The 25429-nt window shown below is 45.6% G+C and overlaps 1 protein-coding gene across 3 annotated transcripts in view; it reads right to left on the bottom strand.

The window, feature by feature from the left end:
* The window catches only part of CELSR3 (cadherin EGF LAG seven-pass G-type receptor 3), a 968624-nt gene that overhangs the window by 284526 nt on the left and 658669 nt on the right, over positions 1-25429 (bottom strand). For 2 of the 3 annotated variants that reach the window (XM_069643335.1, XM_069643337.1), the window contains exons 13-17: positions 22456-22597; positions 17794-17914; positions 13865-14048; positions 9041-9142; positions 7863-7877 (exon numbers count right to left, since the gene is read on the bottom strand). In XM_069643335.1, coding sequence (XP_069499436.1) covers positions 7863-7877; positions 9041-9142; positions 13865-14048; positions 17794-17914; positions 22456-22597 — 564 coding nt within the window. The remainder of the gene's footprint in view (positions 1-7862; positions 7878-9040; positions 9143-13864; positions 14049-17793; positions 17915-22455; positions 22598-25429) is intronic. The other variant, XM_069643336.1, reaches the window with a different exon arrangement.

Here is a 25429-nt window from a genome sequence, read left to right as displayed (position 1 = left end):
CCTGCACAGTATAAGAAGTTCATCAAGGGAGAATGATCATGTGCATGTCTGGGCTTGATCTGAGATTAGAGAATACATCCTCGCTGCTCTAAACTATGGAGACATGAACTTTATAGTTCTTTAATAGAGTTTCGAGTTAACCAGTCACTGTAGATCCAGCACAGGTGCAGCATGGAAACCTAGGCTAATTTATGCCAGTAAATTAGCATGTGGTCTATTGTACATACTGAAGGATGTTGAGGAAGAGGGCCTACTAAATTCTATTCATCACATGAAATTAGGGAACAAAATGGAAGCTCAGTGAAAGATCTTTACCTTTCACTGAATATAAAACTGTGAATGGGTTAGGAGTATAGCATGCTATTTTGAAGAGGACACAAAGAGCAGTCCTTGCCCCATGCCACATCAAAAAGAAAACAGGTGCATAAAGAGGCAGCCAGACATTGGGACACCATGGATAGCAAAGCACAGAGTACAAAATCAGAGCATCCAGTAAATGCACAGAACTCGACTATACTCTGACAGCCAGTACACTGAGGACATAGTGCTGGCAAACATAAGTGCCAAGTAAAAAGCAATGGAGTGCCTTAAAGGAGCACCAAGGCCTAACTACAATCAGTACACCATAAATCACATGCAATAATACAGTCAGCACCTTAGATATGAACCATATGATCAGCATGTTAGCCCTGCTTGACAAGGATTATTTCAGTGTTAAAAATGATTATATGAGGTTTTAAAAAATGTCCTTGGTAGCATATTCCTCCTACTTCTAAGCTTTGCAATAACTGCTTTATTATTCCCAAAAGTAATAGCATCAATTTATGAATTTGAAGGATGAAGGGCTGTCAGGACTCGAACCTGTAGCTGAAAGAGTGCTTATCTTGCAGCTCTATCCTAACTTCTAAAGGGAACTACTAAGGACCAACCATACGCGAGTTGCACTAGTTACAGTGTTATTTTTTTGCTTATTTGTTCCACCAGAACTGCATTAGTACTCGAATATTGAAGTGTTTCCCACTATGTGAAACTATTTCACACGATGCAACATTGATGAAATAGAAATGGGTCTGGTTTATTTAATTGAAAGCATTCCCTCCCAGCTGCCTAGAATAACAGGACAAAAAAGATGATTGTCATGGATATGCCTGGGACTCAGGGTTTCAGAGCGAAGGCACTTACTGCCCACCCTTTTTGATCGAGCAAGAGGTAGGTGAGAAAAAATCAACCCAATCGAGGGCAAGTGAGGGCTACTGTATGGATGTTGGGGGGTCTGCTAGCGATCGAGGGAAAGCCCCAAAGTCGTGTGTTCCAGAGCACTTTCCTTGACAATGTCATGAAGTCAGGGGACTCGCTTCCCTTCTTTCAAGAGTCAAGAATGCACCACAACCCCATACTAAACCTGTGTGTCGAAGAACTCCAGGATCCAGAGCCTAAGGACTCATAGCCCTAACTAGAGGAATTACCATGTGTGGACTGGCATACCTCCTCCAAAGGAATTCAGGGACACTGCTTACGATCATCCCATCTTTCTGATCAAGTGAACCTGAAGGGGCGATAAGGCACAATGACACTGCAATGGTGGTAGGGGGCTCTGTGGTGGAATTGGTAGATGACCAGAGCAAAGCGCCTCAGGACAAGTCTCAAGGCAGGTTTGAGATGGTCTACTAGATGTTTTTCAAGGCATTAAGTTGAATAGCCAGATAGGACACACCGGACACTTTGGTCGCAGGACTGGACATAGGTTGCACCTCAGGGCAAGTCCCGGTTCCCGCTTTAAGAACCCTTCATCACTGTCAAAGTGGATTGTGGTCACAATGAAAATGTTACCCCTGTGGTTGGCCTGGGAAAAAAGAAAGGGAGACTTGCCTTTCACAAAGTGTGTCAAAAGGGCCAAAGAGTGATCTGGGTACCAGTACCCCTGGCAAAGAAGTTGTGGGTCGGTGTCAGAAAAGAATCTACCGTAAGAGTGGCAGCAATGGACACCCAGAGTGTGGGCATGAGAAGATGAGAGCCAGACTGAAAACATTGAAAACTGGGAAAAATAAGAGAAACGTGCCCTAGAACGCAAGCTTCAGGGAGCCTGTAATGGCGAAGTGCCGGCCGGTGGGCAGGTTCTGTGGAAGAGCCCTGGCCCTTGTGTTTAACCCCTGCTGTGCAGAGGGCTCCGGCCATAACTGTATGGAAAACATAGCAAGGAACTCTCTGCCAAATGGAAAAAGTCTTTATACATTTGGGTTGTCTACCTAGAGCTGAAGGACAAGTGATACACTGTGTAGGGTTCATCTATCTGTTTGAAATTAATAGTGGATTTATACACCCACATGAGTTAATTGTTATATTCCAAATGCATGGGCTTAAAGTTTATTTTTTAGCGTACAACTAAAAACCTTTCACCCCCTGAAAAAAAGCTGAGTGGTGCTCACAAGAGAGTCTTGGTAGATGTACAAATAAGACATGAAAAATGTTAGCCAAAATACTTTATTGAGCTCCTCTCTTTGAAAGTTATTGACCTTATAATATTTCTACGCCTAGAGGTGAACCAGAGGCCAATCACTGATACAGAGAACCACCTTGCTTTTCGGAAGCAGTTAAAACCGATCCTCTTTAACTAGAACAAATGTCTCCTGAGCAATCTTATTGATCCATCTATCTGTCTCTCTGTGCCTGGATGCCCATGGTCTTTGGCGCGGTATAAGTATAATAACATAACATAACTGATAGGATTGCTGCGAGTCCAGTCAGTTACTGGCTAGGACTATGGATAACCACTCAATTAAGTAAATATAGAGAGGCGATGACAGACCTCATCACACCATCTGGAGGGAGTAATCCTAAGTGGTGCAGTAATGTTAGATCTCAATTGACCACATTGGCCCCTGAAGACCTTTGGTACAACCCGCAACTAATAATTAGGCGGTCGAAAACTATTTTCTCCCAAGCACTCAGCACTGCATTTCGCAGCTATGAATGCATTGCCTGTTGCCAATCCAACATGGTAGCTGGCTATTGGAATACTAAATTAGACTATGGGTATGAAAATTACATAGATTCCATTACCCCAAGTTACACATGATCTCTTTACATCAAATTTCGTTTGGGCACTTAGCCACTGTCTGTTGTGCAGTAGGACTGGCACGTGTGCACCTCAGAACTGTGCCCATTATGCTTGCAAGCCAAAGAAGACATTACCCATTTTCTCTTTTTCTGCGCATACTACAGACAAGTAAGAGCATGTTTTCTTAAGCTTCTGTTTCAGAAGCACTCTGTTCGACACCTCGCTGAAGCCCTTAGGGAATGTCCACCTCCTAGTTGTCTGCAACGTTTCATCATATATACTGTGACGAATCGAGGGATCTTGTCACTACTCCTCCCACCCTGTGAGGATAGGGAGGTGAGCCCACTCCAAAATACCTGCCCTAGGGGTCGAGAGAAGTGGGACCTCACCTGAAGAGACTCCCCCCTTTGGGGACAAGGACTCCAGTTCCTGTGAGCAACTCCCTGAGGCCATCCACAAGATGGCTTATATGGACTTGTATAATACACCAGAGTGTTATCAGTTTCATGAAAATAAAGTGAACCAATATCATCAGCACCTAGAAACTGAGGGTATCCCATTAAATCAGAGTCTCCAATAGACTATCCCTAGGAGGCTGATAAGGGATGATACACCGGACACCCAGCGAGAGAGAGGGCGGAGAGCCGAGAGAGAGACGAATGCCGCGAGAACCAGGGAAAGGCCTCAGTACCTACGAGAATTGAAGAAGGCGGGGCTGTCGTAGAACGCAGAGCCCAGATAAACCAGAGCAGCTCCAACACAAGAGAGAGAAACACTGGAATACCGGCATGTCAGTGAGAAGGAAATCCAAGTCCAGTGGCAGAGAGAGTTTGGTGTTAGTGGGGTGGGCAGTCCACCTATACAACAACGCTGACACCACCAGCGGGAGGAACTCACTCCCAATCTGAGTTACAGCACCAGTAACATTTAGAAGACGAGAGTGAGGCCCAGAAAAAAGAGACGCAGCAGAAAGTAAGCCACAGAGCTACAAAGCAGACAAAAGATAATCCGACGTCCACCAGGTACCGGAACTATTGCCCCTGAACACAGAAGGTAATATGGGGAATGGGAATACTGGAAGGGCAAGAAGGACTCAATATAAAACAAAGTACACTTGCCCCAGTTTTGGTATGAAGGAAATTGGAAATTGAGTGATAAACCAGAACTGTGTTAATGAAATAGAAAGAAACACAAATACTACAACGTGGGATGAGAAAAGTTGGAAACTTCTGTTGTTGGGAAAAAGGAAAAGACAACCCATATCCTGAAGGTAAAAAGGAGCATATAAGAGGAAAAGACACTTGGGGAATACAGTCTTCAGACGGCAAGAAGATAAACCTCATGCATGAAGCAGCACTCTGCGAAAGGGTGAATGATAACTATGAATTGAATATTTAGATTATACGAGAGGAGAACAATATATAAGGGGACCCGGAATCCTACAACAGAGAGAACAAACTTTAGTCGAACTAAGATAATTAGGGAGAAAGAGAAAAAGGAAACTACCAGTCCCCTAAGGGAGCTACAGAACTTAACTACAAAGATAACAAAAGACTATTAGCATTTAGTCTACTGAGTGGAACAGAAGAATCAAAATAGAAACCCTGTGAAGAACACAGTAACCAGGTGAAGCGAGGCACTATCCAGGTATTAGATAGTTATATCAGTGATAGGGTAAAATAGGTTAGATTTGGAGAGTGGCCGGTCTTGTTTTGGACATTTACACTGAAGGGAACCTTAGTTAGTTAAATAGGTAGGGAACACCACATAGTCATAGGGAAAGATAAGCCTTATTTTACTTTACATAAACCTCACAGTAAAAATGTCTTGTCCGCGTCCTTCTGATCCGCCACTATACACAGGGCTTGCAGATTCGTAAACATCAGATCTCCCTTCTCATCCATCCTGCCACTGCCGAGGCTATCTAGCATAGCTCTTTTTATGTTTGTACTTAATTATGATTGTTATTATTGTGGGCTTATTTGGCACACAAGAAAATATGTTTTTTAATGTTTCTTAAAGTTTTAATATTCAGCACCCTTGCACAGGCGCATTGGACTTTTCATATTGGTAGCCTTCAACGTAACTTATCGAAGCAGGCGGTTTCGTCCACTTCCGTGATCATATCTCAGATGTGGATGTATGGTTGTTGTTTTGTCACTTTGTACCATAAGCATATGCACTTTTTTAAGGTCTTTTTTCCGCAGCTTCGAAATCAACGACTTAACATGCATTTTATCTGGGATACAGTTTATCCGGGAACATTTTAATGTACATATGTGCTACTTTGAATTGATTCATATTTTGTTGAACATCTACTTTTATGGCTGATGGCCAAATAAAATATAGTTATTATTGATTGATAAAATGTCTGTGTTTTTAAAAATGCAATAAAATAAAATTTAAAAAAACGTTAACCGCACAAGGCCTTGTATCACTGCCCCACACCTGATACTATATGCAGTACAAGAGGGAATTTGAAAATATGGATTAAGACTCAAGGCACAAACTAAATACTATGCTTAGTTGCACTCGCTGTGCACCATAAATCAACATTTCCTCCTCAGCAAGAACGCTGGATACGATAGGTAATTTATAACGCGCTTAATACCCAGAGGTTTCTAAGCGCAGACTCAGGAATCGAGCCTGTGGTGTTCTGTGTCGTCTTTCTTCCAAGGCGAGCACGTTGCACCTGAGCTATCCTCCCGAGGATCAAAAATACAAACGTATTGATATTACACAGAAGGTGGAGAGAGGGTGTGGGTCATCAAAGGGGAAATGGTGTTCTTGGACTAGAGATGCTAACTAACCCACCTGACAGAACTTACATGATGAAAGGTGCAGGGGTGGCAAAAATGAAAAGGGGGCGCGTCTCTCTTGCACTGCATGGCATGCACACTTATATGTTGCCCCAGTGCTCAGTGGTTTCTAAAAGATATACTGAGTAGAAGACTATGCATAAATCTGCAAAAATAGGGGACAGAGAAACCAGTAAAGGGCGATAAAAGCACAACCTATTTAGTACTATAGAGGAGTGGAAGGTACTATCCTCATTAATGTAATGTGTAATTTTACCACTTTGTGTCCAATACATCATAAATCTGACCAAAAGGAAACTCGCCCACGACATTTCTCCTTGTAATGAGGTAAATTCAGATTGGAGGATCTGGCATATGTTTAAAAAACTCGACCAAAATATCCTAGCCTAGGCAAAGGGCAATGTGCCATGGTGAAGGCCATTCTATTCAATCCTTGCCACAGAGCTATGGCAGTGGTGCAGATTGAGATCTGTGGCAGTGAGAGCAATGAGCGGCGACACGTGTATCCACTACCATATGTTTAGGCTATTCACAGCAGAATACTACAGGTATATGCTAGGGTGCTCACTATTCCACTCAACATTACTGAGGATTATCCTTCTGTTCAAGAGGCAGATTCCCACCTAGTCAAAGGCGGGAAAGGTTGTTATTGGAATAACAGACAATGGAAGGATGAAAGAAAGTGGCCAGAAGAGTATAGGTTCATGTGAGATCTACATTGAAAGCACGAATATAGTCATAGACGAAAACCTAAGTACTGCTTTGAGCCATTGTATGGAGTGGCAAAGGGAATGCTTCATAATCCTGCCACCTCCACAGTGAAAAGCAAAAAGTAAGTAAAGTCTGGGAAATCAGCCCAATGGTCATATCCTATGTCAAATGTTTTCCCCAGAGGGGTAATGATGTGTGCTGGGCTTTATAAGCATGCAGTAGCGGGAGAGAAAGCAAGGTAATGCTATCCTGAGCAAGAGAGCAGATTAAGCAAAGAGAAGTTAAGGCTTCAGAGCCGTAAGAAACAGTACAAGATTCTTCAACAGAAGGAACAAAGCAGGAAAAGTGTGGGCACCATAGTGTTTAAATTTAAACTTTTGATTAGTTGTGAGAGTGAGGCATCCTGAGTGAGGAGGTAGCACCTTTGTAGTGGGGCCGGCATGGATAACTATCCAAGACCAGAGTAGGCCCAGTGAGCAAGACGACGTATTATGCTTGATACTGTGCCTACCAAGACCCAGTTAATTTCCTAGAATCTAAGCAAAAAGTGATCACATGTCAAAAATCATGTGATAAGGTATAGGCCGCATGATAAGGTAGGGGCCAAGGTCTCAAATACTGGGAGCCAGATTATAGCGTGGTCCGCAAGAACCAGGCAGAAGCAACTGTTATAGTCTAGTCTAGTCAGTGGGGTAGCACAAAATTGGGAGACCCTGAGATCAACAGGAAAAAGACAAAGAAGCCTTAAGCAGCTGGAGTTGAGAAGGAGGTGCCCCTCAATATTCCAAGGTATTTTCTCTAGTGTTACTTAGAGTTAGGTGTTATGTTCCATTCTGGGCAACTTGGTTGACAATGCAGTGCTTTAGTAATGCCAGCATCTTACTTGAATTGATCGCCAATCGTGCCCCAGACTCTCAGACTCACACCTACTTCTCAGTGCATTGCACACACAATAAACAGAAGCAAAATAAAAATAAAAGGTGGGGAAGTGGGTCTGATGGTGTTAGTCAAAAGCTTGCATCAGCAATTTGGCATATGTACCCATTTTTAATCAGAGTTTTCTGTAAAAAGGGACTATAGCTGAAAAATGCAAACAAAAGAAATATCTTAACCTGGTATTAATAAAACAGTTAATATACTTAGACGCGTGTGGTGGTTAGGAGGGGTGAGGCATTAGGCTGGGTGCGTTTCAAGCAGGGAACAATGAAAAGCCACACAAATCAGCTGTTACAAGACACAGCATAAGATGCAAGAGCACATCCCAGCTTCCTTACCTGTGCCTCGCAAACCTGCACAATAAAGAGAAACAGAGAAAGGTGCAACATATGGAAGAGGATGAGAATTGGCAGTGTTAAGAGAGAAGTCAAAATAAGTGATCTTTACACCCTTGGGGTGTTTCTAGTCTGATATGCAGGGCTCCATATTTATTAGCATGACAGATAATCCCGCCCACCGCTACTTCCCTATCGCCAGAATCATCTCCCAGCTCACCTGCTAGTCAGCCTGGATCTTAATTGACATTCTAGCAATAATAAAACTAGACTGCCGCAAAGCAACGCTTGTAGGTCTCTCACTTTACACCTTCCAATCGCTGCTAAAGTTATCACAGTCCATCTCTCCCTCTGCCTTCAGGCATCAGGAGGGCTGGATCTCAGTATAACATGTATACTAGTGTACAAATCCATGAGCAACCCCCCTTCTTCCTCTATGTCCCAGAGAATCCCCATTCACACACAAACCCTTCCGGGGCCCTGGGTAACACTGCAGGCCCTCCAAGGCAACTTAAGTTCCTCAACAGAGCTCCTCCAACTCAAGTGTCCATCACCCCCAAAGCAGCTCTCACGCTGCATGCCAAGAGCTCATGATGAATCCTGATCATTTCCAGGACTAAGATAGGCCACAAAGGCAACGGGCACGAAGCCAGTGTGTCACCTGAGCATCATCTAGCTACCCACTGTACCCTTCAGTCCTGTCTTGGTGGCATTTCAGAGCATTTGAGCACAGTCTCGACAAAGGCAACCTTTAATAATAGAAACAAGAGCATCTCAAACACTTGGGGAGGGGAGGGAATTTGTAGATTAGCTTCTCCAATGAAGCAGTGTTGCCAAGACAATCCTTAATCACCGGAGGGTATGTCCATCCGAGAACCCGCTTCACCCCATTAGACACCACCAAAAGACAGCGTATCTCATTGATGGAGCTTAGGTACTGCAGATTCATTCACAGTGGCATCCCTTCCAAATACTGCTAAAGGAATAGCGAGTCGGCTTAAAGTGATCACATAATGTTGTGTGATACTTTTTTAGAGGCCAAAGGTCGCATAACGCTGCTCAATGCAAGCCTTGCCAGTGCTAGGTGACATTCTTCATAAATGGAGATTACGATCATGGCTTACAGGAGTCTTATGCTCTTTCGCTTTCTACAATTCATCCTCTTTGTTCCAAAAACTTACCCAATGAGCCTTTAGGGCAAGGCACAGCAGCTGGGAGACCAAACTTGGTCCGTGGCCACCACACACCCGCTCTCAGAATTTTAGGGCATCCATCATAGATCACTGTAGGGAGACACAAGCGAGGTGGATGGAATGTGTTAATCAAAAGCGAATGAGGAGACAATGGGCATTGTGAAGGTGATGCCAACGATCAAGGTGGCCTGTGCCGGCATGTCTTACTGAAGGGAGCATGGGTGGGGGTATCTGACTGTGCCCCTTGGACAGAGCCGAATGTAGACTTTATACAAATAAGGTGTTAGTGTGGCATTTAAGATTACAAAAAATGCTAGATTGAGAACACTTAGTCCAATCTTTAAATCATAGCTATCGTACAGGCAAACTCGGATGGGCCTATGGACATTTCTTGTAAGGCTGGGGTGAAGTCACTTGAATATCACACAGGAAGTCCCGGTCATTGCCTGACATGTCAATGAATGATCATGTTGTTTCATTGAGATGTAAAAGTGAAAAGTGAATAGTCTTGTCCTCGCAATGTGACATAATGTAAACGTTATGTTACAAAAAAAGGCTTGGATCAAAGGGCCTGGTGGCCTTCCAACAGTCGCCAGCCTTATATACCTCTGCATTGAGGCACAAAGTACTGAAACGCTATTATTGTGTCATGTGTTTTGTCGATTTACCACACTTTCTACAACCCGCCACCAGACGTTTGAGCATAGCTGATGTCGATGTACTGCGTAGAATCTTCATCCTTATGCGCTGCAGGGAATTCCAACTGTTTGGAGGAGGCTTTGGTCTGGCAGCAGTCTAGTGGCTTAGAATCACAGTGTTCTGTACTCTGCTGACTACTTCCTCTATGGTGTTTCATCAAGCTGCAGCTACCGCTCCCCATTAACATGAACAGCCAGTGCTAGTTCTTCAGTTTGCTTCATTCAATCATCAGCTCATTGCATCTGTCCTTCATGACCCAGCACATCTCAAGCAGCAGTCTGAACTTTATCTTTGCATTGGGTAGTTGAGATACTTTTGGACCATCCCGTGATGTATATCTGGGTGAGGCAGAAGGCCTTGGAGTCCTTCAGAAGTACTTGACACAATAAAATAAATAATGCTGCATTAAATCATATTGTATCATCTCCACAGCAGTGCTACTGCTCGTGTTGGCCATCTATTGTATGTTGCCAGCAACATACAATATCATTGTTTCCTAGCACCATCCTATTTATAGATGACAGGCTTTTGTGGTAGGTCAGAAGGAGGAGACAGACGGGTTTGCCATTTTAAGAAGTATTTATTTAAAAGTAATAGGAAAATGCCTGAATGTCCCCACTCTAAGGGTTTCCCTACCTAACAGAACTAAACTCAGGTGCTTGTCGTCCATTCTATGGTCCAAAGTAATAATCTGTCCTGCGTCCAAAACTAGTCTATTCGGACCCCCTTATACCAAACAACTAAAGACTAGGAGAATGACCCCTTCTCCTGGAGTTTGCATTCCAACAATGTCCTTATCAGTATAGGATCTTCAAATAGCACTTACATATTTCTTGTACCAGTTCATTCAGTTCTTGAAAAGGACTTTTGCATGTCCCTTTCTTTATCTCTTCTTGCTTTTTTGAAGTCCTCTCTCTAGGTACTCTGGTACCTGTATATTCTTTTACTCTGTCCTTCTCAATAGCAATTGATAGACGTGTTCTTTCTAATATTTCTTTCATCAGTTGCCCTGACTTGGCTGACCTCCTTCCTCTCTGATCGACCCTCCCAGGTCCAACTTGGATCCTTCCTCTCCTCTATCTCTTCTTCGCTTGTTCCCCAGGGGTCTAACCTCTCTCCCTGGCTGTTCAACCAATACCTGGCACTTCTCGCCCACCGCATTGCCGCTCTCTGCCTCAACTTTCAGTGCTATGCGGATGACACTCAACTAATTTTCAGGCTCCCTTCCGCCACCTCTTCTCCTTCTCTCATATCTGATTGTCCGCCATCGAGGAGTGGTGAGCAGCTAATGATCTCTGCCGTAATGCCAGTAAGACAGCGATTCTCCTCATTGGCACACCTGCTCCCTCCTTTCCTGTCACTCTCTGACTGGCCTCTCTTGGCCATCTTCCTGCTCCCACCTGTGTGGCTAGAAACCTTGCGGTCATCTTCGACTCAACACTTTCCTTCTCTCCTCACATCTCTGACGTCTCTAAGAAGTGACACTACCAGCTGCACCTCCTGACAGGTATTCTTCCTTTCCTCTCCTTCCTCTAGGTAGCTCACTGTCTCCAGAGCTCTGGTTCCCTCTAGGCTGGACTACTGCAACAGCCTCTTTCTAAATCTGCCTGCCTCTACTCTTAGCCCTCTGCAACTCATCCAAAACAGGACTGCAAGACTTTTCCTTGGCCTCAAGCCCAGGGATTGGATCCCTCCAGCACTGAAATCTCTGTACTGGCTCCCAGTGGCGGCGAGGATTAAGTACAAAATCCTCTGCATTGTCCACAAGGCCTTCTGGGGCCTGGGACCTCAATACCTTCAACTCTCTCTTCCTAAATATCTTCCTTCTCAAGCTCTTTGTTCATCCGCCTCCAACTCCCCCAGGGTAAGTCGCTTCTCCAAGCAGCGAGTTGGTGGTAGTTCTCGTTCTTCAGCTGGGGCCTCCCTCTGGAACAGCCTTCCTCCCTCTCTGAAACTTGAGGAGAACCATCGCCGGTTCCGGAAGTACCTCAAGACCTTCCTTTTTGCTTCTGCTTTCTCTCCTCCTCTCCCCTGCTGATCTCCTGGCTGAATCTGAAACTGCACTGGTTAGTTGGTTACCCTCTGATCTCAGGGCTAGGTCCCCTGTCTGCCAGTTGCACACCTGCACTGGCAACCCTGCAATCGGGGACTGTTTCTGTATCCCTACAGCCCCTACTAGCACTTGACACCTGATGTCTGCACTTACCCTTGCACTTGCCACCAGCTGGCCGCACTGTTATGTATTGTCTTTCTTTCTTTATTTTACTGTTATCCTATGTACTGCACTTTCCCCTTCCCCCATCCCCTGCACTTGCGTAATCTCAATGTCTCCTGGCCTAGTAGGATCGTTGTCTCTGTCTTCACTGTTTCCCCTCCCTTGCCTCGTCGCGCCTTGAAACACTTGTGTATAGGCGCGTTATAAATGTAATATCATATCATATAAATGCCATATCATAACACTTGCTATATCTTTATAACTATTGGTTTCCTCACTGGGATTTGTGTCATGCACACAGTGATTAGAATCACACATTTCTTATGATTTGTCCACCCACTGGGACTAGTAGGTTGAGCCCCTGAAGGATTCTCACTCTTCTTAGTATGTGCCTCGTCACTGGGACAAGTATGCTGCATCCCTGAAGGATTCTTACTACCCTTATTATCTGGTTCTTCATTGGGATGAGTAGGCTAACCCTAGGATGGCTTCTCAATGTTCATAGTATCTCGCCAGTCACTGCAAGGTGTAAGAGCATTCCAATCGTTATATTTGGTTTTCGTGGGTTACCGAATATGGTTGTGCCAATCGTTATATATGTCGCTTTCCCGGGTCTCCCGCTTTCCCCGTTACCAGCAATGTAATGGTATAGCATCACCGGGTCAGTGTTCTCTTCTTATCGTGTTCCGTGTCTAGTCAGAACAGCTCTGTCGCTCACGTCTCTTTCTCCATCTTCACTTTGGTGTTTATTTTCCAGTGCAGTTCAGCACAGAAAGGGTTTTCCTGTCCCTCTGACTCCTGGCCATCACTTTCCTTTTCACTCTCGGGTCCCTGGACTCTCTCGGGTCTAGTACTAGTGCCGTGCAGCTTGGGCACTTACCGTTCTAGCTTTCTTCAGTCAGCCTTCCTCGAATGTCCCTCCTGGGACCCTCTTCTTCTTGCCAGACTCTCGACAGTCTGCTCCTTCTGCAGTCCGGCTCTGACAGCTTTTCCTCACGTCTGTTCGCCAGCGCATCATGCAGCGTTCTCCATGGACTTTCAGTCTCCCTGAACGGCTTTGAAACTCTGGGTCCCTCTTTCTGACACTCTCTCGCCCCTCCTCCTTTAATAACGCTGTCCTGGGGCTTCCCCAGCTTCTGGTGAGAGTCCTTTTTCTGCGGTGGGGCCATATTCATTATGACTCCTTTGGGTCTCTTAGTTCCAGTACCTGGTAGGTACTTATTCTGCATTACTCCTTAAGTTTTACTCGTCTCAGTATTTGACTGATATTTGTCTTCTGTTGACACATCACAATAGCAAATGGGAGATGTTTCTCCAAAGTATCTGTCAACAGGTAGGTTCTAAATGTATCACAGAGTGTGATGGAAAGGGAGTTTCTCACCGGAACGGGAGTCGTTAGGTCCAGGAGGAGAGTCTCTCCCTGTGAGGTCCTGCTTAACACCACCCCTAGGGGGAATATTGTGTAGCGGACTCACCTTCCTAGCCTCACAAGGAAATGATCCCCCTGGGGAGATGTGATTGAATCCTGTGATTCGTCACATTTTGCATATCTGCAACATGTCAACGACTGCCATTTTAGCGGGGTCAGAGTGAACTGGAGAGGACAAGAGAATGGATAGTGAACTTTGATGTCCTGGGAATGTGGAAGGATGGGGGAGTTTTTATGAGGGAAGTAAATATCTAGAGAGTGAATAGGAGAATGCAAGTAAAGTTTGGAAGAGTGGAGGTGGGTCCCAACGAACTAATGTTCACTAGATCACTCTGATATCAATTGCTATGACACAGAACATTTTCCAAAAAGCAAGAAGACATTTTTATTCATATTTACTTAGGGAAATGTGTCTACATTCGTTCTAAACGTACAATACCATACTTGACATATCCCAAGGAATTCTCACCTTCACAGCCACTAGGAGTGACCTCAGCAAATTGGCTATCACAGCTGTTGCACTGTCGACCGATGACTCCGGGCCTGCACTGACACTGACCGGTTTCTTGCTCGCATGACCGAGAGGATGAGCCAATGGGATAACAGTCGCATGGCAGGCAAACATCGCTCCCTTTTGGATGGTAATGAAACTCCTGGGTACAATAAAATGTCAGAGAAGGATGGACGACAGAGGAATTACACAGTGTTGATAGCAATATGTTCATTTTATAGGAGGAACCACCCCAGTGTGTCATCTGAGCCCGGTTTATAAAGTAGGAGGACGTTAACAAATGAAGTATTTGAAGTGAGCTCACCCTTTAACATGATGTATTATTGTTAGTAAAATATGGAGCAGTATTGGTCCACCTGTTCCATCATCTCCAAGTCCCTTAAACCAAAACACAGTGGACTACATATTCATTTACCATGGTAAATAGTGAGTCAAAATGTTAGAAGAAATGTTTTCTTTCGATTTTTTTTGTGCTTTTAGTTTAATTCATGAAAACTTTAAGCACATTTCATATCGAAAAAATTAAAATAAAAAAATAAATAGAAAAAAGAAAAGAACATTATAAAATACAATTAATTCAAAACGTAATTCAACACATATTAAAAATGCTCTTTCGATTAAAAGATGTGCACCTTTTACTTGGGGCACAAACTGAACCAGTATAGGAATCGAGCCTCTGAGATCACAGATGTTAGTGACTAACTACTGTGACGAGGGCAGAACGGCACATGCATTGCGTATTTATGAGAAGCAGCTCGGCAGCACTTTAATGTAATAATATCAACTTGTTTTTTGAGTAGTGCCTGTCATAGTTTTTGGTGCCAGAATGATTTACATAATCTGAGATTTTAAAAAGCGAGATAAAGTTCAGGGAAAAAGCATGTCAATATTTTGGTGAGCTGAATACATTTTTGGAGAACATTTTTGGATGCATAGTTTTTCGAAGGAATTAAAGCACACAAAATGAAGGCATGCTGCCATTGCTTTGAGCGTCTGCCTCTCTGTACTCTGACAAACGCATATTCATTTTGAAAAATGAGCATACAAACTTCCTGCAGAACAGGATATTTTTAGGCAACCAGCTATTCCGATTCTTGCCAACATTCAGTGTGCTTCCCTCACAATGGATCACATCCTCCAGGCCAGCTGGCATTATCATTTGATGAAAGAATAATGTGCTCAAAGCGGAACTCGGAGGCACCCAGATGGTACTGTGTCCGCTGCCAGTAGGTTCCCATCCAGGAACGACCTTAGTTCTCTCCAGAACAGGTGACTGTTCTGAGGGTTGTAGAACCATTACTGAGTTAACATTATGGAGAGCGTGTGCTTGGTGCAAAGTACACCTAACATACACAAGAGCGTCCACATGGGTAACTTACTTCTGGATGCTACGAGTAAAAACAATATGCACATATATAAACACAGCTATGGGGTCTAATTGGGGCACTTACCACACTTTAGAATTGATATAGACCTAAAGTGGTGGAAAGAGTTGTTAGGTAAGTTATCACAAGCCTTATAACATTGTAAGGCAACACCAGAACAATGCACGTTTTCAAATCCGCGTGTGCAATAGGAGAGTCTTTGGCATGGATTACTGCATGGCGTGAGATAAGGACACCAGTAAGGCAAGAGACACCCATGGCGTGTACCCACCTGGCATGACTACGCTGCTAACAAGCTAGCAAATGTACAGCTAGAACGGGAGCCGCCCGGTTACCATAAGGCTGGCCCCTGATCCCAAGATGACATGAGACCATGAGGGCCAGGGCATGAATCAAATGTAATTATTAGAGAAAGCAAAACTCCTGAATACAGTTCAGGAGATGGGACATGCACAGGGAGAGGCAAACCATTAGGAACTCACTAATCTCACTAGCCCTGGCTAGTGGTGAAATGGACCAAACAATCCAAAGACTATGAGGGGAGAGTTGGGGCTGTAGCAATCAGAGGAACAGGGGAGGCAGAAGGAGGGAGCAGGAGGTGACCAGGCCAAATGGGCCATGCTGTGGGGCAGCTGAGAAACATGGGGTGCCCAAGCCAACAAGGCCACACTTTGAGGAGTCTTGGGCTTGCACAAGGTAATACAGCAAGACGCCTTCTGTGGGCCCTAACCAAGAAGCCGACAGGAGCCAGGGGAAACAAAAGAGCGAGAGAGTAAGATACATGCTGGGTGCACTATCACAGATCCTGATGCTTTGCTGCAAAGCCACCAGAGCAACAAGGAAGCTTTGACCATGAACAGATGACAGAAGCCTGCAGCAGGCTCCATCCCGGGATGGAAGCCTTTGGCTGAGGTTAAAAAAAAAAAAGCTTAAGTAAGGTGGGAGAGGAATCCCATCCAAGTATCGCATAAAGGTATAGGGAGTAAAACTACACAGGCCTGCTACTGTACAATTCCAAACAAAGCCCTAGGGAAGAGTCTGCAAATGAAAGGTATTGCCCCGCCATGGCAAGTGAGTGTCAGAGGCAACAGATACCCAGAGGACTGCATATCGTTGGGATGGTCAAGTAAGGAAGTGAGCTAGGACACCTAAATTTACCCAGAGTCTGTGAGCATATTGAAGAATCCTTTCCTGTGTGCAGAAACCCTGGATTTTGTGAAACAGGATAAGGATTTGACATGTGACTCAGACCATCATATCCTTGTAGCTTAGTAATCCTTTTACTGGCTGTATATTGAAAGGATAGAGAAGTATCAGTCTCCCTTTAAAATGTTATTTCGGATTACTCCATTAACATTTGAATTTACAATACATTAACAATAGCAAATAACAATAAAATGTGCAAATACATTACCAATAACAATCAGAAATTAACAGTTAGAGTAAAAGATGTTAGAATCAGCAGGTATGGACAGCCCTCTTTGAGGAACCTTAATTAAAACAATATTTATAATGTTAGTTGGTTAGTCCAATGGGCAGAAACCATTCGTATTAACTCTGATCATGTTATATAGCTTTGTGAATTCTTTGGTTTAAGGGTGTTTTTTTTATGATCAAATGTGATGATCCGGAAAGTGTGGCTTTAACCACACTTCAAACCCCATGCTGCACGGGCATGTTTGTGAAGCTCAGCCAGCGTATCCTTTTAGAAAGAGGGAGTACATTTTGTCGGGTCATCGTTAACAACCTCCTACCTTTAGGGGAATTACTTTTGGTAAGTCTTTGTGCATGGTCAGGAAAGGCAAGGATTTGCATCTGTCTGCATCCAAAATGAGTGCCCTCCTTCTGGACCAGGCTTTAATGGGTAATTTAGCTTGTGCCAGATTGCCCATGAATATGTCGGCTCCGATTACGGCTATGATATCATTCCAGAACTTACTTCCCTCCTTTTACCAGATGTATTTATCCCTCTGATGCCTCCATCTCCAGGAATCCGACAACTACATTCGGGTTATCCGAGAGACCTAGTTTTAGCTTGGTATAGTACATCAAATGTCTAGTCTGTGCTAGAGATTCAATACTCAGGAGTCCTAGCTCGATTCTAAGAGCACTGGTTTTTAGTTAACATAGTCAGAACTGTAGGTGTTTTTTTTAAAAAAAATCTGATCCTAAAACCCGGTTTTAAATCTGACCCTAAAGACTAGTGACCGGGGCTGACATAAGCTAGTGGTCAGAAGGACTGTGGGCAAATAGCTTCAGAGGGGAACAGAGTAGGAAACGCAAGAACAAGTAAGCCCCTAAGAAACTGTGGCATCCTTTTCTTCATCTTCATTCCAGATAGGATGTCCTCCTATGGTCTGACCTTTGTTGGTTGTTAATGCATAGGGATGTGTGGTTTTCAGCCTTTGTTCCTTCTCCCCTGTGACACTGTGCAAATGCTTTTAACATCACTTGTAATGACCAAATTCACACATGTCAAAGGGTGATAGATGCCTTCCTTACCTTGCAGTGACACTGCCCATTAGTCTTATTGCAGTCCGGATCAAAGCCCTTGTTCACATCACAGTTGCAGGGACCACAGGTTGGGTTTCCCCACCACCCCTTGGGGCACTGCAGGTCCATCCTAAAGAGGAAACACACCGACCATAAGCAAGAACTCTCCACTGTCCTATACATATGCAGTAACTGGTTGACATTTTACGATATGAGAAATGGGACCTGTCTGCATATGGCCAAGGTGAGGAGTGCAGAGTTATTTTGCCTTTTAAGGCTTACTCCTGCCGTCCCCCGACTAACCTTCTTCCCTATAAGATCTCAGACCACCTTACACTACACAAGCAAACCACCCCACAGGCAGCCACCACAGGCATAGCTATTAGCACATCGACCGAGCCATGACTAAGCTCTCCACTTTAGCCCTGTTGCACTCTCCCACATCAGTGGCTAACCAGATCCAAAGCACTGCAGTCAATTTGACTTCGGGCTCTTTCCTATGCATAACAGGTTTCTGCACCCACTCAGGACCTGAGTACTTTCGACCTGAACCCATCAACATTGCAGATTTTGCATCTGCCTTTCCCACTGTCCCACTAATGAAACCCATCCCCCTTTTTTCTTACAGAGCCAAGTGCAGCAAGGCCACCAATAGTTGCAGAAAGGCACTAAACAAGACCACTTACAATACATTAATCATTATGTCTACATAATTTCCCCATTGCCCCGACCCCCAATTCCTCCACCTTTGAATCCTTCAAACCCATCTCCAGAGACAAGTTTCTCAACCTACTATCTGCCAGGAAACTGTCTGGGCCCTCCTCGACACCCCTGCCCCGCTTCTGTCCTAAAAGAAATATTCTCATCTACCTGCGATGGAGAACATGCAAGAGCCATATTAAATTACTCCCTCAGCTCTGGCATCTTCCCCGATGGTTTCAAAATTGTGCATGTCAAGACTCTTCTTAAAAAGTCATCCCTCGACCCCCTTGATCCCAAAAACTACAAACCCACCTCGAACAACCGATTCCTTGAAAAATTCATCGACCAAACAGCATACTCCCAGCTCAATGCCTTTGTAGAATCCAACAACCTCCTCGACCCCGCACAATCAGGCTTCAGACCACGACATGGAACCGAAAACACTCTGACCTCGATCTGGGATGATCTTAAGGTCACTGCGGTCTCAGAAGGATGTGCTGCACTAATTCTCCTCGAGCTCTCTGCGGCCTTTGATACGGTTAACCACTCAATCCTCCTTGACCGCCTCCACTCCCTTGGAATCCATGGCACTGCTCTCAAGTGGATCGCCTCCTTCCTCAGCAACAGGAAACAAATAACCCTCCTCTCCCCATTTGTCTCAGCTGCTCGCTCGGTTAACCCTGGAGTACCGCAAGGTGCATGCCTATCTGCTTTCCTATTCAACCTCTATATGTCCACCCTTCCTGGAATCATCCGCCTGCACAACATCTTGTGCTACAACTACGCTGACGATACCCAAATCATCCTAAAAATTCAGGCACCAATCCCCAGCCCGACCTTGAAGCCTGTCTTCGAGATATTGAATAATGGATGACAATAAACTACCTCCTCTTAAACCCCACTAAAAGAAATCATGGTGTGCGGCAACACTGCCCTTCTACATCATCCACTCCCATGTCCCCCGTCCGCAGCCTGTGCCAACCCCCCGCCACCTCCGACACAGTAAAAAACCTAGACTACACTATGGACTCTGGCCTAACCCTCTCCCGTCAGATCAATAATGTGTCCAAATGTTGTCACTAGCATCTCAAACTTCGCAGGCGCATTTTTCCTTGCCTCTCCTTACCGAGCAGACTTGCCGCAGTTATGCCTATTGTAATGTCAAGACTGGACTATGCCAAGTCCCTATACCTTCTTAACAAACTCCAAAGAGCGCAAAACGCTGCTACCAAACTACTCCTCGCCCTGGGTCCGAGAGACCACATCTCTCCAGCTCTCCGAACACTCCACTGACTCCCAGTTGAACGAAGGGCCACTTTCAAGACCCTGTCCATCACTCACCGTGCAGTGCACAAGACCGGCCCATTATACCTGCAAGAGAAGACAAAACCATACCTCCCATCAACCACTGCCCTCCTTCTAGTGATCCCAACCTCTAACTCTGTCAGGATCAGAGGATCCGCCTTCTCAACCCTGGCCTTAACTCTGTGGAACTCACTTCCCCCACATATTCGACACACCCAAGACTATACGAAATTCCACAAAGCTCTAAAAACGTGGCACTTTCCGTAATACCAACCACAACCCTCTGAAGGGACTGAAACCCCAGCAACCACATGACTAATGCTCAATAAAACTCCCAACAATGTCATCAATGAATACGCCCCTTAATCTGGCTATTAAACAACTGCATGCCTGATATGCAGAATAATGATCTCCTTAGATCACAACACCTTGCAATCCCCTCTCCTTACTAATACTCACACATCCTTGCCAGTTCACCATACTAGTTCCACTACAAAGCCCTGGTCAACTCCCAGCCCGCCTCAGGCACTCTCCCTGCCCCCACGATGTCCCTATGTACCGGCCAGCCCCTCTGTTTTCCAGTGTTGTCGCTGGGTCCCCCCAGCCCCCTCAAATTCCTTGTGATGTCGCTATATGCCCCAACCCCTCCGGTCCCCTTTGCTATCACTGTATGCCCCGAGCTCTCCTCCGGGCCCCATGATGGTACTGTGTCCCCCCAGCCCCCTCCAGCCCCCATGATGCCTCTGTATCCCCCCAGCCCCATCCAGCCCCCATGATGCCTCTGTGTCCTCCCAGCCCCGTTTGGTCCACTGTGTTGTCACTGTGCAGCCCCAGCCCTCCTCATGCTGTCACTGTATGCGCAGCCCCTCAAGTTCCCATGATGCCACTGTGTGCCCCCCAGATTCTTTGGTCCCCGTGTTGTCTGTGTGTACCCCCTGCCCACTGTCACCCTGTTATGTTGCAGTGCACCCCTCCGGTCCCTCGTGCTGTTGTTGTAGGCCCAGCCCCCTCCAGTCCCTGTGATGTCCCTATGTACCCCTTTGGTCCCCGTGTTGTCGCTATGTCCCCCTGCCCTCTGGACCGCCATGCTGTCGCTATATGCCCAGCCCCCTCTAATCCCTGTGATGTCCCTGTGTTATCACTGTGTACACCTAAGCCCTCGCTGTTTCCCATGATGTCGCTGTGTTCCCCAACCCCCTTTGGTCCCCTGTGTTGTCGTTGTGTACCCCCTAGCCTCTGACTCCCTGTGATGTCGCTGTGTACCCCTCTAGTCCCCTGTGCTGTCGCCGTATGCCCCGCCCCTCTAGTCCCTGTGATGTCACTGTGTGCCCTGCAGCCTCCTTTGGTCCCCCGTGTTGTTGCTGTTTACCCACCTTCCCTCTGGCTCCCTGTGTTGCTGCGTACCGCTCTGGATCCCCATGCTGTCACTCTAGGTCAGCCCCCCCCCTCTAGTACCCGTGATGTTGCTTTGTGCCCTTTGGTGCCCTGTGATGTCACTGAGTACCCCCTGCCCTCTGGTCCACCGTGTTCTCACTTTATGCCCTGCCCCCTCTAGTCCCAGTGATGTCCCTTTGTGCCCCTAACCTATGTCGCTGCATACCCCCAGCCCCTCCGGTCCCTCATGATGTTGCTGTTTGTCCCCAGCTCCTCGTTTTCCCAATGTTTCACTCTGTGCCCAGAACCTCTAGTTCCCGTCTCGTCACTGCGACCCATTCCCTCTCGTATCCCATGCTGTTGCTGTGTGCCCCCAGTCCCCCTCTGGTCCCCTTGACGTCGCTGTGTACCACCAGCCCTTCTGGTCCTGTGATGTCTCTCTGTGCCACCAACACCCTCTGGTCCCTCGATGCTGTTGCTGTATGCCCCCAAACCCCCTGGTCCCCCACGATGTCACTGTGTGCCCCAGCCACTCCGATCCTCGCGTACTGTTCCCTCCTGTATGTGTCTTGGCACTTGCACTGTCTGGGTGTTGCAGGGCCGAGTACAGTGGCTAGCCTTCACAATTTCCCTGTTCATGGCCTGTGAGAGTGTCTTTGCGTACTCCCTTGTTCCCTCCCTTGTCGTCGAGCGATTTGAAGCGCATTGTGTGTGGGTGCTGTGTGAATGAACCATCATATATCATATCACTATGCTTATTCTCTACTCAACACCATTACACAATTAGAGTGCAGCTACACCCCTCGATCGATTCGGCCTAGCTGCTACATGCGAATACTATCCCATGAACACCTCATCATTCTAATAAAACGCAGCTATATCCCACGGAAAACCGGCCTAGCTGCACACATAACGCAGCCAGAACCCAGTCTTGGTGTCCACCCGCCAGACTGCACACATTGAACTGATACTACTACCACCACCACACCTAATGCTAGAATGCAGCTACCATCAAGCAACTACATCAGCTGCACACTTAACTGGTGCTCCCAAGCACCTTTCAACACCCTACCCCTTCAACTGACCCAGACTACGGTCCCCGAGGGTATTCAACCTACCAGCACTTTGAGGTCATACCAATGATATATAGAGCACTATATAAATGCCAAATAACATAACATAACATAACATAACAAAAAAACGTTATTCGACTGGTGCCACAGCAATGTGACACTGTCTTTACACCGAAAATACTTAGAGGTAAGCTTTAAAACCCTCTCTTGTGCTCACCTGTGCTCACAGTACTGCCCAAAATGGTTCCCTCCACATTCACAAATGTACCCATTTGGTGACCCCGCCTTCCGTCGACAGAAGGACTTGTTCTCGCAGGGATTCAGCTGACATATGTCAACACAGTTCTCGCCATAGAATCCTGGGCGGAAATAAGAAAGTTAATTATTAACTTTTTCTAAATTAATGAAAAAAGTTGAGGGAACGCGATTTGACATGGTTATTGATGTTGGTTGCCTTGAGAAGTCATATGATGTGGAGTCAAGATAAAAAACAAACAAGCAAGCAGTTGTGTGGAGTGTGGCTAATCAACAAACCGTAAAAACTAGAGATTTGAATGTTCACTATTAATTTACAAGTAGGAGGTAGTAGGGATAAATGCGTGGGGCTAAGGGGTCTTTTTTCCATGCTTTATCTTCATATTTATCAATTAAAGGAACATTACAAGTAAAAGCAAAGCATTAGCAAGTACATTCTAGTTCCATTTAATTGCATCCATAGATTCACAGGGACTCAGGATTGACAATTGATTAAATAATACATTCAGTATTAGAAGTTCAGGTTTAGGGTGTGCTGCTCAATGATATTGTTGTGAAGAGACTTGGAAGGTGGAAACTTGGTGAGTGGAATGTATCCTAAGGAACCGTGTTTCACGTTCCTAAGGGAAGAGAGTTGAAGAAGCGGAGCTGGATCAGGGAGGTTGTCCTGTGGGTCATTGTATAGATACTTTTGTCAATAAAGCCAAGTTACTTCCACTTACCAGTGGGGAGTCTGCTTCATAATAGTTATCATAACAGTGGATCCAAATAAAGCAGGGTCCGCCTTTCAACGGCTATGATGATCTATGAGTGCTAAAGGTTCATCATTTGTGTCCGTAGTTATAGCAGAGCATCAAAGATGCCGGGTTATAGTGCCCTAGGAAGACAAGCGATATAGTGCCCTTCTCGCCCAATAAGGCATATGGTGCCCTTCTCACCTATTTAGTGATTTTACATCCGCCTGTTGTTCTCTCTCTCTGAACTCTATGTCATATGATGCTCCCCCCAACCCCCTGCCTGACAAGCCTGGTAATTTTAGTCAGGAGGACCCTCAAAGTAGCTTCCTTTCAGGTTTCTTCCCTCACCTTTGGTCTTTGCTTCCAGACACCTCTAGACTTCTCCCTGGTCCTGATACTGGCTCTTTGGCCCACCAGCAGCCTCAATGCATGCAGGCTTCACTACTGCTCTTCTTCGGCCATCTCCAGATTTTCCGAGTGTTCTCGTCTCCTCACTCTCTCGGTCGTCACTGTCCAGCACTCTGAACTCCTACCTCTTATTACAGCCATTTTGTCACTTCTGGTCCATTGGAATTGTATAGGCCTTGCTACAAGGCATTGGTTGGTTGCCACTAGCACCATTTGCCCACTCCAGAATTCCTTTCTCTGTTTCTGCAGTGATGGGCACAGTGAACTCATAATATGCCTGGCTGCCATTTAGGGGACCGACAGTGGTCCTGCTTCTTCACCATGCCTGTGATTTCCTTCAAGATCTTGCAAACTTAGCTCCACTAATTCAGTCTGCTTTTGTGGTCATATCCAAATTGTCTTCCTGTTCCTTGGCACTTGATGTCCTGGATAGGCTGCGTTAATCTGCGTATGAGTGTTCGATGATCTCACTCTTCCCATAGGTCCAGAGGCGCAGCCACGATTGTATAGCTAATGGGGCCTGAAGCTAATGTAGTTGGGCCCACTGCACTGACAAAAATATCTGTAAATGCCCACACAGTGCTGCTGAGTGGGCATTTACAGATTTTGGGTGGGCCTTGCCCCTTAGGCCCTACTCTGCCTAAACCTCTGCATAGGTCTCGACTCTCCACACACCTCTCCCTCTCTTGTATAGCAGATGATGGTTCTTGTATATGCCGTCCAATAGGCCTCTTGTGAATTATTCTTGGGACCGTCTGGGAACCTCCACACTCTACCACTCTGCAATTTCAAAGCCAATAGTGCTACGGGAACATGCATATATGGATTATGGTGGGCTGGTTGTCTACACTGCAAAGGTTTGATATTCTCTTTAGAGTCTGATGTCCTGTCCCTTATGTCGGATGTGGCCTGAGGGATGGAGGTGTGCTTTTCAGCCAACCTTTAACACCTCACGTAGCTCAAAGCTGTGGTTGGGTTGCTTTAAAAGGCTGGCTTTCCTGTGTGAAAGAGACCCCTCTAAGCCTTGGGACGAGGTCAGATCTCTGAAACTGTTGCACATTTTTTTTAAAAAGAAACAGACCCCAGGACTGGCAAATCAGCTCTGGTGTCACGCTTGCAGTCATGCTTTCTCTTATTGTCTTTTCAGTGCAAATCTGGACCAGGAGCAGCAATAGAAGGTCTTTAAAAACCAGGAGCTTTCAACAATGCCAGAACCTGCCATACCAAAGCACCAGGTCTATAAAGGGAGCAAATTAATGATAATAATGGACCTGCAATATCCCTCGAGCCTTTACAGAGGATTCAGCTGTATCCTGATTATCCTCCAAGGCAGGCAAGATCTGTTTGGAGAGGAGTCAAAGTCTTTAGGCCCACAACCTTACTAAACTCATCAGTCAGGAAAAGGGGTCCACTACTGAATATAGGGGGTGGTCACACCAGGCACAATAGCAGGCCTAGCCGGTATCTATACGGCTGAGGTTCCGGAACAAACAGTACGCAAATTCGGCTTAAATGTTCATACCTATTGCGTGGCAGTTGACCATGAATTAACCTGTATATGTTGAAGGCTACTTCCAAGGGATTGAAGCATGATATCCAAACACAAAAGGCACAAGACTGCATCAGCTGTAGATTGCAGATATGTGACGAAGACACTATGCGGCTTGTCCACCGAGAAGAGACGTGTGCCTGCATACGTGCATTGTAGCCAGTGGCATGTGGCATGCAACCCTGGTGTTATAAGGAAGTATTGGAAACAATACAAATGATGTGGAAAAAGCCAAATGAATT

The sequence above is a fragment of the Ambystoma mexicanum genome, chromosome 2p (genome assembly GCF_040938575.1).
Source record: "Ambystoma mexicanum isolate Mex_15411 chromosome 2p, UKY_AmexF1_1, whole genome shotgun sequence".
NCBI lineage: Eukaryota > Metazoa > Chordata > Amphibia > Caudata > Ambystomatidae > Ambystoma > Ambystoma mexicanum.
Note: the sequence above shows the minus strand (reverse complement) of the source record. Positions and strands in the feature narration are given on the sequence as shown.